General features: G+C 31.8%; 1 protein-coding gene across 1 annotated transcript in view; it reads right to left on the reverse strand.

The window, feature by feature from the left end:
- cher (filamin A protein cher) overlaps window positions 1-15443 on the reverse strand; it is a gene marked incomplete at its 3' end in the record, with an annotated part of 100670 nt that overhangs the window by 3548 nt on the left and 81679 nt on the right. The window contains exons 8-13 of the mRNA XM_017907251.1: window positions 12402-12828; window positions 11325-11540; window positions 10348-10735; window positions 8401-8970; window positions 5005-5349; window positions 2817-3415 (exon numbers count right to left, since the gene is read on the reverse strand). Of these exons, the coding sequence (XP_017762740.1) occupies window positions 2817-3415; window positions 5005-5349; window positions 8401-8970; window positions 10348-10735; window positions 11325-11540; window positions 12402-12828 (2545 nt within the window). The remainder of the gene's footprint in view (window positions 1-2816; window positions 3416-5004; window positions 5350-8400; window positions 8971-10347; window positions 10736-11324; window positions 11541-12401; window positions 12829-15443) is intronic.

A 15443-nucleotide genomic window follows, 5' to 3' on the forward strand; every position in this document is an offset into this window, starting at 1 on the left:
AAAATAAATATTATATATTACATCATACTAAAATATAAATTTGCTGTTTATGATTACCTTATATTTATTTTATATAATTTTTAATTATGAAGTTTGCTTAATATAAAATTATATCTTCTACTGTGTGATTATATAGCTGACATGAAAATATTTTCAAAAGATAATTTACTCGTATCCTTTTGCTTAAGTCATTCTCGAAATATGAATCCTCGAGTTGATATGTTGCCAACATTAGTATTACCTGATGTATAGAAGGATATTATTCACTCAAATTTTGCATCATTGTATCAAAAAAGGAAGATTGAATGCATTCACGAGCTTTTGGTTGGTATATACAGCCGACATTTGTTTCCTTTTCTTCCCCCTCCTCACCCCCTTTGACTGTTATTTCTCTGAGTACACAATTTCGACAATGCTAGATATCGAAATATATCTGACATATCAAACAAATGAATCGCCACTGCGCGGGAAACGTTCTGCGTGCGCAGAGCACTTGCGTCAGTACGTATCTACGCATGCGCGCAGCTTAGCGAGAATATTAGTCAAATTATTGTGTATACGTACTCAATGGAAAAATTTATTATTTTTTGAAGAAGGATTTTTCTGTATTTTTACTGTTACATTTCTATCAATAAATTTTAACGTATTTCAACTAGTATAACGTTTATATCTTTAGATGTTTTGATATACAAACACTTTTCTTTAAATAACCTTTCATAATAGAATTTAAGATTATCAAATTTTAAACTACGTGCTGTGACAATCCACCTTTGCTAAATCAATATTTTGAAAATGATTTATACAAAAGAGAGTTCAAGAGTTTTAAAGTATCCTGTCTTAATTTATAATGATTTGAAAAATAATCTTCTAACATTAAGTTAGTGGTTCCCAACATTTTTTAATTTGCATAATTTGCATACAGCTAATTTCTTTACGTTCTACGCTGCAATACTAGAGGAATGATTATAATTTATATAGTTGCTGTTATTTCAAACTTGTAACTGTAGGATGTATAGTTATCTGCTGTCATGTTGCCAAACAATTACACTCTCCAACAAATTTTAACTTTTTCTCTCATCTGTAATATCCATTAACTAATTCTTGTAATGTTTACTTTCATAGACACGAATCCGAAATTAAAATTCGTCGATCACTCTTAGTTTCCGAAAAATGTGAATTTTTCTAAGTAGAATATTCAAATTTAGTATGCCGATCCAAATTCCCTTTTATACATACATAGTGTCACTAGCTTTTGCTCCATGTTAGACAGGAGTATTTTTAGTACAAAAGGTTGCCAGTGGGGCGTTTACTATGCGTGGCTGAAAAGAAGTCATCTCGTTCGGATGCGGGGCAAGAAGGGTATTCCACTAGTAATACCCACTCTTCTATGACACTCCCAACACTACTATCTCCAAGTTCGGTAACGTGATACGTTAACATAGGAGTAAGATATCCACGAAAGAAATGTTATCTCAGAGTCAACTTACAATGAATTGGAAGCACTACTACGCCAGGCAATAAACAAAACGACATCAAATGATTGGAAAGGATTTTGTAAACATGTAGAAACACTGGAACACGAATATTAGACGAAAGATGGAATAATAAAAGACGCAACTGAAGACCTAGAATTGGAAATACAAAGCAGTAAGTCAGATAGGGAATCAGATGACAATAGCTCAAAGATTTATAAAGTAAAGAAGTACAAAAGTAATAATAATTAACATCATTTATGAAAATTGATTTAAAATTTAAGATGTATTTTTTATGATAAATTAATTATATAATTGCATCTAGATAACCGTTTAAAAACATCATACGATACAACATAAATATAAAAAATATGTGTATAGTACATCACGTTTGCTGCATAATGCAATGAAAAGTTAATCGAGATGCTAATTAGTAATTAGTAATTGCAAATAATCATATGTTCGTCAGAAGAATTTGAAGTTAATATGCTTTTGGGATGAGTCTACGTTCTTGCATCTATTTGTTGCGTCTGTCTCACTTTGTCTTGTTGCTTCGTTCGCTTTCTTTGTCACATGGCGTTCTATGACCGAGCTAATAGGAAGGGATCAGTTCTGCCAATAAGGGAAGCGCTTTACTCTACTTCTGCTATGACGTTAGAATGATTGGGTTGGTGGGGATTCAGTCCTACAAGTTTCTCAGATGACTTCTTTTCAGCCACGCATAGTATTCTAAGGCCCCTAAGACCAGAGTCTTTATGCGTAGCCACCTCTACATGGTGAGACCTAGTAATTGCCTAAGTTTAAAATATTTGCTACCTATTGTAATTTTTCAAAATTTCTTTTAAATTTTCTCAGTTTTCCTCAATTTTACAACGAAATTGTATTTTTCTTCTTTTTTTTCATAGACTGCTATATGCCAGCTCTGTTGCACTTGGTACTCGAACTACACGTAATTACAATAGTGTCGAGGCGTTGAAACCCCGTATACGTGTTTAAACCTAACCTAACCTAACCTAACCTAATCCCGTATACGTGTTACCGACGAATATTTTCAAGATTTAATCAAATTGAAAACTATTTAGAGATTCCTAATCCATAGTTTTCTTTCAGAAAAGCTTACAGAATACGATATCACGTAGAAAATTCATGTTATATACAAAACCTTATCTAAAAATGCAAGAATACTGCGTAAAAAGTATACTCGGCGGCTCAGTTTTAAATTTTGATGATCACTGTAGACTTTAGAAGACAATAAAGTAGGAACTATTGTATATCTTTGGAAATACAAGTGATCTATATTGGGAACCACTACTCTGAATAATAAATCGTTAATTTGTTACTTACCAATACTTGAACTTCGAGGTCACCATAGCCAGCTTTAGAGGTATCCACGATAAAATCGACTGGGAAAGATGCTGTACAAACAGGTGCCACGCCAGGACCCGAGAGAACAACTTTTTCTGGTTCGACAGTCGGCAAAACCTTCAATTTCACAGGACTGCCTGGTATATGTTCTCCGTCATAAGTGATACCAATTTGCAGATTGCTTCCAGCAGGTGGTGGTTGATAGATAACTTCGTACAATCCATTCCCACAGTTTTTAATCGATGGCTTCTGAACTTGTCCTTTGTCGGTCTTCAACGAGATATCCAACTGAGCTGGCTTGCATTTCGAGGCAATTACTATGAATTTCGATGGTAGATTCTCTCTTGCGGTTGTTAGGCCGTCACCATACGTAGTCACGTTGCTTGCTTCGTTTACAACTCGGACTTGGAAGGGAGATCCAGGAATGTGTTGCTCTGCGAATTTGATGGATATCTCGTAGTCACCAGGCTTTGGTGGAAGATATTGCACAGTGCACGATCCGTCGTCACGTTCTTTGCAAGTTACTTCTGCGTAACCAGGCCCTTCCATCAACAGAGCTAGACCGCCGTTCCCAGCATCTAAACATTTCAAAATTATTTTTCCAATATTATTTGACCTTATATGATAGAATATAATGGAATAATTAAGTAATTATAGAATAGCGGTTCTCAACATCATTTTGTTGCATGCCACCAACCAAATGTGATCAATCATGTATCGTTTAAGTATACTGAAATATACTCCACTGTACATAATATAACAATTTTATAGAATTTAGTTCAGTTTATGTAAACAGGTTGAGAATCACTGGTATGGAATAATGAACATGTAATAGTAAATAGTAATTAACAACTATTATCATTATAATATAGGATTTTCAAAAATGCATTGACAATTTCATCTATCTAAAACCATCAAGTTTTTATCGCAATGTAGTCTGCATACTCATATTAAAGGTAAAGAATAATACATAAAGATACATTAGGATGATTGAATTTAATCTAATGTTAAAAAGAAAGTACAGAATTTCTTCCTCTTGAATAAAAGTTTGAACCTCAGAAAACATTTTAACAAAAAGTCAGTCAAAATGAACAAAATTATTGTTACTCTAATTGTATTTATACCATTAATTTTAAATAAATAATAGAATTAGGAGACTTGTGTATAAGTACAAGTAAAAAATCAATTTTTAATTTTTGGCAAAATTTATAAAATACATAAAAAAAGATTTTAATACTTGTTTTCAAATATAAAATCAACTTATATAAAGTCAAATTCTCCTGTATGCGACTAGTACATTGGCAGTTGGGTTTGCACAAGGGCAAGACAAATACTCCATCTATAATACTTCTGAAATCCAAACTAATGAATTCATATTCTGACATATTCTGACACAGTATAATAGTAAAACAAATCTCTATCCTATCGAATCTTCATGTTTTAAAAAGAGTGGACTATTCCAAGTAAACTTGCCAACTAAAAGCAATCTATTGTTGACACGGTCTTCCCAACTGTCAACTTACCAGCTGTGTACAGTACATGATTACATCATGGATCTCTCTACTGTGCGTTGCAGAGAAGAAGTCCGCTGAGCAAAACGTAAGACCGAATGACCACCAACCCATCCATTCTAACGCCATCGCAGAAGTAGAGTAAACACGCTTCCCTTATTGGCAGAAATGATCCCTTCCTATTAGCTTAACTATATAGCACTGTGTGACAAAGAAAGCGAACGAAACAATCGAGACGAAGTGAAATAGACGCAAGAAATAAACTCAAAAGCATAGACTCATCCCTAAAGCATTAACTTCAGATTTTTCCAATGCATGTTCATTTCCGAATTTTATTTAACTATACTTAACTATACTTTTAACTATACTTGTGCAGTATTACTCTCATATTCGCAGGCTTGCAATGTATTTTATCCGAGCACAGAAATTTTACGGATAGGTTACGCCTATGTTAACGTTAATACCGTTAATATAGTTAATATGTTAACGTTAATAACGTTACCGAACCTAAAGACAATGGTTTCGGTAGTGTCATAGAAGAGTGGGAGCTACGTGCGAGTATGTTAGGCGCAGCGAGGGGAATACCCCCGTTGCCTCTGTGCCGAAACGGTGGACTTCTTGTCTGCAACGCATAGTACTGTACCCTTGAACTTCACCTTTCGTCTCTACGATGAATGAGTTAAACTTATTCACGTATCCCTCTTCCAAACCTGGTCCGTATGCTTTACACTTGCTAGGGTCGCTGTAGTATTGGACGTTAACCGAGAACGGAGAACCAGGAATTGGCACGTTGCCATAACGTATGTCTATGGTATGGGGTCCTTCCTCGAACGGCATGTAACTGACACGATACGTTCCGTCTCTTTGTGGCGCAACGATCTTCTCGATTTTACCGCCACTGGGATCGTTAATCGTGCAGGAAACTTCGTCGTTATCGTTCTCTGTCTTCGCGACTGCTCGCGCGTCCACTGTGAACTCCGTTTCACGATTTACGCATGGACCTGGAAATTATAAAAATATTACATACATGTATGACTATAATTCATATGTATATAATTTCATATTTAACAAATTGCTTTTATTCGATCACTAAATTCGACATTTGAATCCCTTTAAAGATATGGCAAGAGGAAGATAGATCATGGAAATTGGAAATTTTCATGAAATTTGGCGAACGAGAATTGCAGTAAATGGAACTACAATATTATTCCATCAATACGTGTACAAATGTGTAAATATTTATTGCAAATATAAATTGGTAAAAATATAAATTGCTGTGTCATGCTATTCTAAGAAAATAAAATATAATAGCATTAATCTCTAAATAAAAATAGCAATTATTAATAATGAACACCAAACGACAAACGGCACGCCACAAGAAGTGCATGGGTGATTGCCTATAACCTATAACTACTCAAATTTCCTTGCTATAGTAATACGCGAAATCAGATTTAAAAGATAAGATGATAAAAGTTACAACAAAATATGCAAACCATCACTTCTCCGTAATAAAAAGATAAAGAACCTAAATATAAGTTGGAAATAAACTATTTTTTGAATATGTAATCATATTATTTAGATTCGCTTTGTCCAGAAATTTATAAAAAAAAAAATATTAATAATAATAATAACAGTAATATTAGAGATAACTACCTACATCATCTATTTACTTGACAATTTAAATTAGAACAGATAAATAATTAGGTATCGGATATTAAAAATCATCTGGATAGATATAAACTAATTATTAAAATTCTACACTAAAAAATGTATTATATATTAAATAATAAAAAAAGATAGGTATAATTTTGAATTATACAGAACGGCCATTGTTATTTTAGGTATTGTTATCTTCCTATCTGACAAATTAGAAAAAAAGAAGAACAGAAAGGCATAAAGAAAAAATACTTCAAAAAAATACTTTCCAAAACACTGTTTGAGAATCACTGGTTTAGATTACAAATATGAAAGAAATATATATATATATTTCTATATTCAAACTAATTGTAGGTACTCGAAATGCACGGATAATCATAATTTTAAATAGATATACTTGAAAGTATCTGAGAAATGATTCTATAGAATAAAAATTATAAAAAGCAAAAAAGAAAGTTTGTGTAAAAAGACATAAATAGATAAGTGAACTCAGTAAATGAGCAGTCAAAGAATAAATGAAAACTCAAAGTTGAAATTGAAGTAGCAAAAAATCGAGAATTACGTATAAATAGTTCGTATAGTTCGTAGTATAATTATAATTTAATTATAGTCTTAATCAAATACAAAACCATTTATATATAAAGTGCGCCATCTATTTAATTTTCTAAATATATTTTTAAAAATAAAATATGTTTATATAAATTGTATGTTTATCATAGTTATTGTTTTACTATTTTCATTTTCTTAAATATATGTATTTTCATTTAATTTCAACAGAACTTCATTGAAAGGAAAATATCTACTTGTAATCTATTTACATACATTTCTTAGACAATATGGACACACTTACATATATATTGTAAAAATGAACAGACAGTGAACAGGCAGGTTTAATGTCTATATCCACATTTTTTTACAAAATATCATTAGGTCATTCACATCACATTTTGTGACACAGAACTTTTTTTCATAATTTCTATAGAACAAACAATGCAGTAGCTAGTTCGTCATTGTTTCCAATGATAACCCTTGTGTCATAACCTATATGAAACCAAGGACGCATTAAGTGTGTTAATATCTTTCTGAAATAACCGATGACACACCATGTATGTCATTCAGTATCTATCTAAAATAACCAATGACACACCAATATATCTTGGAAAGAAACTGATATTTTCAGTCACTACAAAAAAATGGCATATATATGTGTGTGTGTGTGTGCATGTGTGTATCATTAGTTTCTGATATCAAAAATTTGTTGGGAAACCAATAATACATATATTATATCACCTAATTAAAATAAATATGGCCTAAAATTTGTACTTTTCACTTTCCAATTCTTGTTACTGATTGTATTCTTTAATATAAAGAAAAGAAGACTTCCTCACTGCTAGGATTTATTTTATGATAGCACTCCCATCTTGTTCTTTCTTTCTTTCTCATCAAATGTTTAGTTTTCTCATCATATGTATATCCTTGATACAAAAAAAATATTTTCAGCACTTGTTAAGGATTAATGTAATATTTCATTTTAGATTGTTTCATTACAAAAGTATAAATACAAAACACCACACAGCATGCAAGAGTGCAATTTTCCTGGTGCAGATATAAAACTGTTTAATACAGGGAAATAAAGATAAATAAAAATCATTTATATAATTGCAAACTATAGTGCTTGTGAATAAAGAAGAATGTATAAGTTATGTTAAAATATTATTTGGATGAAGTATATTTCAATTTTGCACAAAATTTTCATATTGTACAAAAGAGAATAAGTTACTTATAATCATTAACATATTTTGTAATCAAATATGATGAAAATCGTATAATATTTTTAAAGTATCATATTGATATTAATCTCAATTATACATCACTCCTTATCTAATCAAGTTCCTCATTTTAAATATGTATCTTTTTTATCATAAATAACTAAAGAAACTGTTTAGATAAATAACAATAATGAAAGATACTTATAATATTTTTTGAAAGAGAATAAATATTAAATACAATCACCAAACTGTTTTAAAAATTTGTTCATAATATTTCAGAAAGGGAACTAAACAATATAGTTTTCAAAACGTAACATTGTTTCTAAGTAATTTATAGTAACATAATTTTTAAACCTTAAATTTTAAGCAATTTATAAGCATAGAAATTTAAAATTCAAACAAAATATTATATCAGTTCTTCCCTTCTTCTTACAATTAGTACAACACTAAATAAATTAGAAAATAATTCCTAATATTGCAAGATAAACTAAAGAAATATACTTCATCCGCTTGTCATAAACGTTATATTAACCTACATCTTAACATATTATTACACACAAAGAGAAAGGAAAACGCTCGAAATCTGTTAATGAAAGCAGAACCTCGCAAGAACTCGACAAACGGTACCGTTTGGTTGAATGCCGTTTCCAGTGACCTTTATCTTCGACAGATCGGTGTCTTTTACCACGATAGCCTGAAAGGGTGAGCCAGGAATATGTTCCTCGTTGAATGTAATATTGATACCATAATCGCCAATTTCTGTCGGCATATAAGCAACGGAGCACGTTCCATCGCCATTGTCTCGACAATTAATAGCAGCCTCACAGGGGCCTTCCACGGTAACACCGAGGCTACCTTGTCCAGCTCCACGAGTGTCAATAACAAATTCAGCTGGTTTGTTCACTATGCCATGTGACAAACCTGGCCCAGAAGCTCGAACCTTTCCCGGGTCAGAGCCATGAACAGAAGTCAGTCGATAAGGCTGATTGGATATCGGTTCTCCGCCGAAGCTAATTCCCAAGAGATATTCGCCGAGCTCTGTCGGTGTAAAGTTAACCAAGTAACCGTCGTGAGTTGGTACCACGTGAGCCTTCACACGGTTCCCTGAAGGAGCGGTTATCGACACCTGCAAGTCTGCTGCTTTCCCCGCATCTTGCGTTATCACACGAAATTGCTGCAAGCTGTTCACTGGAGCCGCTGCGACACGGATTTAGTTTCCAAGTTTTAGCTTCCGCTTTTTTTCAAGTTTTATTTCAAATATATAAATGTGCGAATAGGAAATACATGTAGTGTTGTCACTAGATGTCTGTACATTTTCTATACTAGGCAGTATTTGTATATTGTTACTGTTTTAATGTAGTATAGAAAAATTCTGGTTATCAAACCAGAATTTTGAATTCAATTTGTTGAACAATTGAGGATCAAATATCATTGAATGAAATATTTCTAGGTAAAGAGTAAGTTCTGTCAAGTCTTAATGGTTGAAGGATTACAAGAAGCATTTCTGATGACACCTATTCAATCTCATAGTACTACAGGTACCATCTAATATCATATTATTGTATGAAATAGTTAAATATTTTTATTAATCTTTCCCTCTCTCTCTCTCTCTCTCTCTCTCTCTCTCTCTCTCTCTCTCTCTTTCTCATCTTTAAAATAGGGAAAAGACAACAAGTACCTATTTTATGCATAGATAACACTGTTATAAATGAATACTCCTAATGTGATAAAATTGAAATTTATGCAAACTGCATTAACTCTATAATCATATGTTTATACTGATTGTTTTACAATTATGATGATAAGTTCCTTCTGTCCCTCATAGTGGTCTGCTGGAATAACCAGTAAATGATTATATTCTTCTCACTACTGAGAGAAACTTTTGAAGTATATGATATATAATATGATATAACTAAAGTATGAATATTAACTAAATTTCAATCATATTTGAAATTAAAAACAATCACAGAATACATAATGACACTGTACTACACATTCATGTATTAAATAATAATAGCTAGTTCAAAAACTATTCTCCCACAAATTTAAATAAGCCTTAGATGGGTTTCAAATAAATAATTGTATCCATACTTAAACATATCCTATAAATATTGACAGTTCTTATTATTCATATGTTATTGGTATGTCTGCTCTTTTTGGTAACGCTAGTTTAGTATTTCATATTGCATATTCCCCTTCAGCCATAATCATTACTGAAATTTTTGACTATGGTTAAATAAAATCATACACTGACGTTAATCGATATCCTTGGAAAAATATAACAATGAAATTAAAAACCAATTCAGTACAAAGATATACGTTGATCCGCTAAAAAATTTGAATAATTTCTTTTGATATTTCTGTGTTGTTTCTTACCCCAATAAATTAAATTATTTAAGCTATATGATTTTAAGAAATATTACGAATTTCTTGCTATTGGAGATATAGTGAATTAGATTTTGTGTGCACGTGTGTGTCTTGAAGAGTTCTGTGCATTTTTCCTTAAATATATCATATTTTTAACATAAAAATTGATAATGGCGAGAATATAAAAGTAGATCACTTTGTACTTACTTCGTGCAAGACCATCGACTTTAAACTTGGACACATCGACATGAGGTTGAACGTGTACAGTGAGTGGACACTGTGGTACTTTCAGCCCTCCGTAAGTAAAATGAATTTGGTAATATCCTGGTTCAGGTACAATATACGCAACTGTGTATGTACCATCGTGGTTGTCCGTAAGTGATAAAGGAATTTCCCTTCCTTTTGAATTTAATATGGTTGCACGGAGTTCACCTGGGCCAGCTTCACGACAATCCACGTTAAAATGCGTTGGTGTATTTGACTTGACTCCTTTTTCGAGTCCAGGTCCAAATGCTGATATCATAGCAGGATTCAAAGGTGCTTCTACTTTCACTCTATAGGGAGAGTGTTTTGTGTCTACACCACCATAAATCACCTACAAATATTAACATTAATTATATTTAGTGTATTATAACTATATTATTAATTTATTGTTTGTATTCTTATTAGTAATTCCTTATATTTTACAAAATTTGTTTAATTTTATCATAAGTATCGAAACTTTATCCGCTATTGGAATTAACTTTATACTATATAATTTAATACTAAGGAAGTCTCAATAAACATGTTGATTACAGTATTCTTATGTTTCCAATTTATAAAGTAATTTTAATTTAGAAATTAACAACGGTTAAAATTGTTATTATTGTAATAGTAGGTGCTATAATTAGCTAAAAATAATAAAGAACTTTTTTTTTAATTTTATTAAACTTTAAAAAATTATTTCAGTTTGTCATAAAACAATCATTGCAAAATGTTATTTTTCAATTAATCAAAGAGGTGTAGACTCAGTTAACAAATTCTGAAATAAATCCGCTTAAATCATTCTTGAATATCATTTAATTTAATCCTTTTAATATTTTTAAGATTATATAAACTCGATAAATATTTTTCAATCTCACATATCAGCAGATTTAAAAATTAAATAGTATCTTAAATAATTTTAAAATCTTAAATTTTTTTACCATTATAATATGGTTTGATCCAGTTGTAGGAGTATAGCGACATTGCACGGTACCATCGTGATTGTCATCAAGTCGAACTGGAACATCTCTTCCATGAGCATCTTGTACAATGACTTCCAATGGTGCCTGGCCAGCTTTGCTTACATCTACTGTAAAATTCGTTTGTTTTCCACTGGGTAGAGATTCTGCTTGTACTCCTGGTCCATATACTTCAACCTAAAAATTATACTTTGCTAATTTCTCATCATAGATATATTTAACCCTTGTACAAAATTTATAAAATTACATAGATGGAAATTTAAGACTAGTCCAATATCACACATTTACAAAAAACAAGAATGCAAAAATAACTTAAAAAGTAGCTTAATTCACTTAGTTACTATTGCTGAATATTTTAGACAGCTAAGAATATAATTTAAAAGACAGAATGAGAATTATAAAAGAGAAAGCGATTTTCACTTTCGAGGGTCGACAGAGGTTACTGCCTCTCAAGAGCCTCAGCCTAATCAAGCCTAATCAAGCCTAACAAGAAGCCCCTTCATGAGGTCCATAGAAATACTGACTCTTTTGGGGTTCAAGCAGTTAAAGGTGCTTGAGTATGTAAGTATGGGAGAGAAAGGCGATAAGAAAGATATTTTCTCAGTCATTAGTGAGTTCAAGAGTGTTTAAGAATGTTTATAGAATCATTAGACTTGTTGAGTCGTATCGTTTGAGATATTTGAATTATTTAAGAGAAAGTGTTGCTAGAGATATCTTTGTTTCTACACTGTTATAAATACAGAAATTACTATCATTTTTTGTATCTTTTTCATAGCTTTATATAGTAACTGTGAAATGTAATGCTACCCTATGGATAACATCACCTAATTCCACCAAATAAAAATTTTAAACTGATTATGTTATAATTAATCAAGTAGATCCATAGGTTTTATAAATATAACTTGTTTTTGTTTAGAAATTTGATATCAATTACCAACAATTATTAAATATATAAAAAGGACAAAGGAATTTCCGTACAAAGGTTGATAATTTTTGAATTTACTTGTTAAATTGTCAAATATAGAAATAGAATCAAACCTTGTCAACATCAAAATCAGCTTTTGGTAAAATATTTGCGATATATGGTGATTTAGGAATATCCTCATTATTGCATCGTATATGAACTGCGTATCGACCTGGTGCAGTTGGTAAATAAGATATAACGGCAGTTCCATCGCCATTATCATGACAGAAGATTTTGGCCTTGGAAGGACCTTCGATAGCAAATCCAAGACCAGAAGTTTCCCGTTTTGTGTCAATAATGAACTTTGCTGTCTGATCAACGATACCACCATGAAGACCAGCACCAAAGGCCCTGATTGCCAATTCTATATAAGGGCCAACATTCACTTCAAAAGGTGACTTGTCAATATTTTTCCCACCATATGTTATCATTACCACATGGCGCCCCTCTTTAGTTGGTGTATAATTGCACTTGTATGTTTTCGGGTCAACTTTGGTTATTCTGAAAAAAAAGAAAAATATAACATTATTTATCTGTTTTTGATGTTGTTGAGTTTACTTTCTGGAATTATTTTTATATATTTTATTTTTATTTTTCTTGTATTTTTTAAATAGTTCATTAAATTAGCTTATACTCTAAATCTATCTATTAATAAGTCATAAATTGCTGGAATATTAGAGGAAATTTGTGTAATAGAAATTTATTCTTATTGCTGGCCAAAGTTATGGCAGTTTAAGTGATTTTAAATTTAATTTTCTGGAAAGTGAAACATATTTGATTTGTTTCTTCATATAAATTCACTACCTTAATAATTAATTTTAGGACACTGTATATATGCAATTTATGACTATAAATAATAAAATTGTTTATAAACAATTTAGATTATTAAAAAATGCAAAGTTTTACATTTTGTTTTATCTTTGTCAATAAGTTATGAAATTTTGAAAAGGAGGATAAATACAATTGCAAATTGTAATTATGTCACAATTTGTTAGTACAAAATTGTTTATCAACAAGCAATAGGGTAAAAAGAATGAAAAACACATTTATTCCTCAATGAATAATGATACTTTTATCCTATATAATGATACTGAATACTTTCTTGATATGGTTCCAAAAACACACTTTTTTATCTATTTAATCTCTAGAATAGCTATATCAATTTGAAATCAACGTATTAAGGCATCTTGTATTCATATAATACATCCAACAAGTTATGCAGAGATCTATAAGAACATTGATTAGGGATTTAGAATATTAAGTACATAATAAAATATAAATTTGCAACAAATAATACAAGATATTGAAGAATATAAGACCAATAATATACATATGTCACAAATATACCATAATTAACAACAAATAACTGTAATTATGAAGGATTTTAATACTTTGAGTACCAACTACTAGCTAACTTATATCTGGTTGTCTAACCCAGAAAGACCATAACAAGCTATCTCATATTTAAGAGATTTCTATGAACCCTCTTGCACCGTATATAATCTAAAGGTAGATGTTAACAAATGTCATTTTTGGCATCGTCTGGAAATAAAAAATTCCTTCAAGACCGTTAAAAACCGAAAATGAGACTGATCGAACATCCTCAAGCGTCATGTTTCATCGTCTTCTTCTTCTGATACTGGACCATCTTGGAAATAATCAATGAGGATTTCAGCTGGCAAATGAACTGGAAGTTTGAATTAAGCAAAACCAAAATATCAGAAATATTGTTACATGGGAAGAGTACCTAACAACACGTTCTCCAACTTTGCATCCACATGTTTGTGCCGTTCCGCTTCCAGTACGACTTTACTTGTATCTATTAATATGTATACAAAATATTTTAAAGCATTTAAATGCCGTGGAATCATTTTCATTTTCAGTAAAATGCTGTTATTTGGTTCTACGATGACTTGATACTTTTGATAAACCATGCGATACAATTGTTGCGACGGCAATAATACTTGGTCGACGCGCCTCACCGTCCTTCTTGAGGATCAACAAATTATAAAACAAGACATCAGACGATCGTGAGAAGTCGAAGACGTAAGACGGTTTGGAGAAATCAAACAGAACACATCAGATGACGTTAGCGAGAATTCACACAGAAAACATCAGACGGTTTTGGAGTTCAGACAAGACACATCAGACGCGAACTAGAGCTCGAAGACGTAAGACGGTATTGAGGAGTCGAAGACGTAAGACGATAGCTGGGAGAAAACAAGAAGACAGAAAACGGGAGACGAAAGACAAGACGAAAAACGGCAGAGGCGGAGACGATACAGCACACACACCAATCACACATAAACAAATCATAATCGTGTAATAAAGTGTAAATACAACCAAGACAAACTGTGATTTATTACAACACCTAAGTGCTCAGTGTCTCGTAAAGATTCGGCACACTGAGAAAAAGGGCAACACAAGTATACCATCGCTGCCCCCTCCGCGTGGAGCTCATCTACATCCACGCGGTGCAACAACATTGGTGTTGCAATTTTTTGATAATCCATGCGATATGATGTTGCTGCAATTTGGAAATCAGAATCTCCGTTTTATATAAGCATAGATCTTCGAAACTTAATGTTGGTAAGATTCTAATTGTACAACTCCTATATATTGGAAATCTGCTTGCCTTATGTTCATATTTCCTATATGTACCAGTTCTCCCAAAGAATTAATCTGATTGGAATATTGCAAAATCCTGTCTATAATTAGGTAATCAAGGCCAGAGGTATGAATTGGATGAAACATTGCGTTTAGAATGGCACAAGCTATTTTGAAGTTATGGAATAAGATGGGCAATGTAATATTTTAGACACATTTATAAAACAGCTTTTTATGCGCACAATTAATTACTTAGATCATAAGCCAATTTTATATAAAGAATCGTGATTGATTGGCTTCTTCAACTGTCAATGGTTTCCAAAATCCATTTGCAAATGATGGTATTTTAGCAATGAATTCTCTTCTTGTGACTTCCTTCAGGGAGTCTCAAAAGCCACGATCCACGAGGAAAACATCATGTGCTTCAAATTGATTCCACGTATCGGCTTCTAACAATAGTTCATTTAAAACTGATGCATCAATTTTAGATTCATGATGTAGTCCCTAAA

This window comes from Eufriesea mexicana, unplaced genomic scaffold (assembly GCF_001483705.2).
Source record: "Eufriesea mexicana isolate 0111107269 unplaced genomic scaffold, ASM148370v2 scaffold7532, whole genome shotgun sequence".
Classification (NCBI taxonomy): Eukaryota; Metazoa; Arthropoda; class Insecta; order Hymenoptera; family Apidae; genus Eufriesea; species Eufriesea mexicana.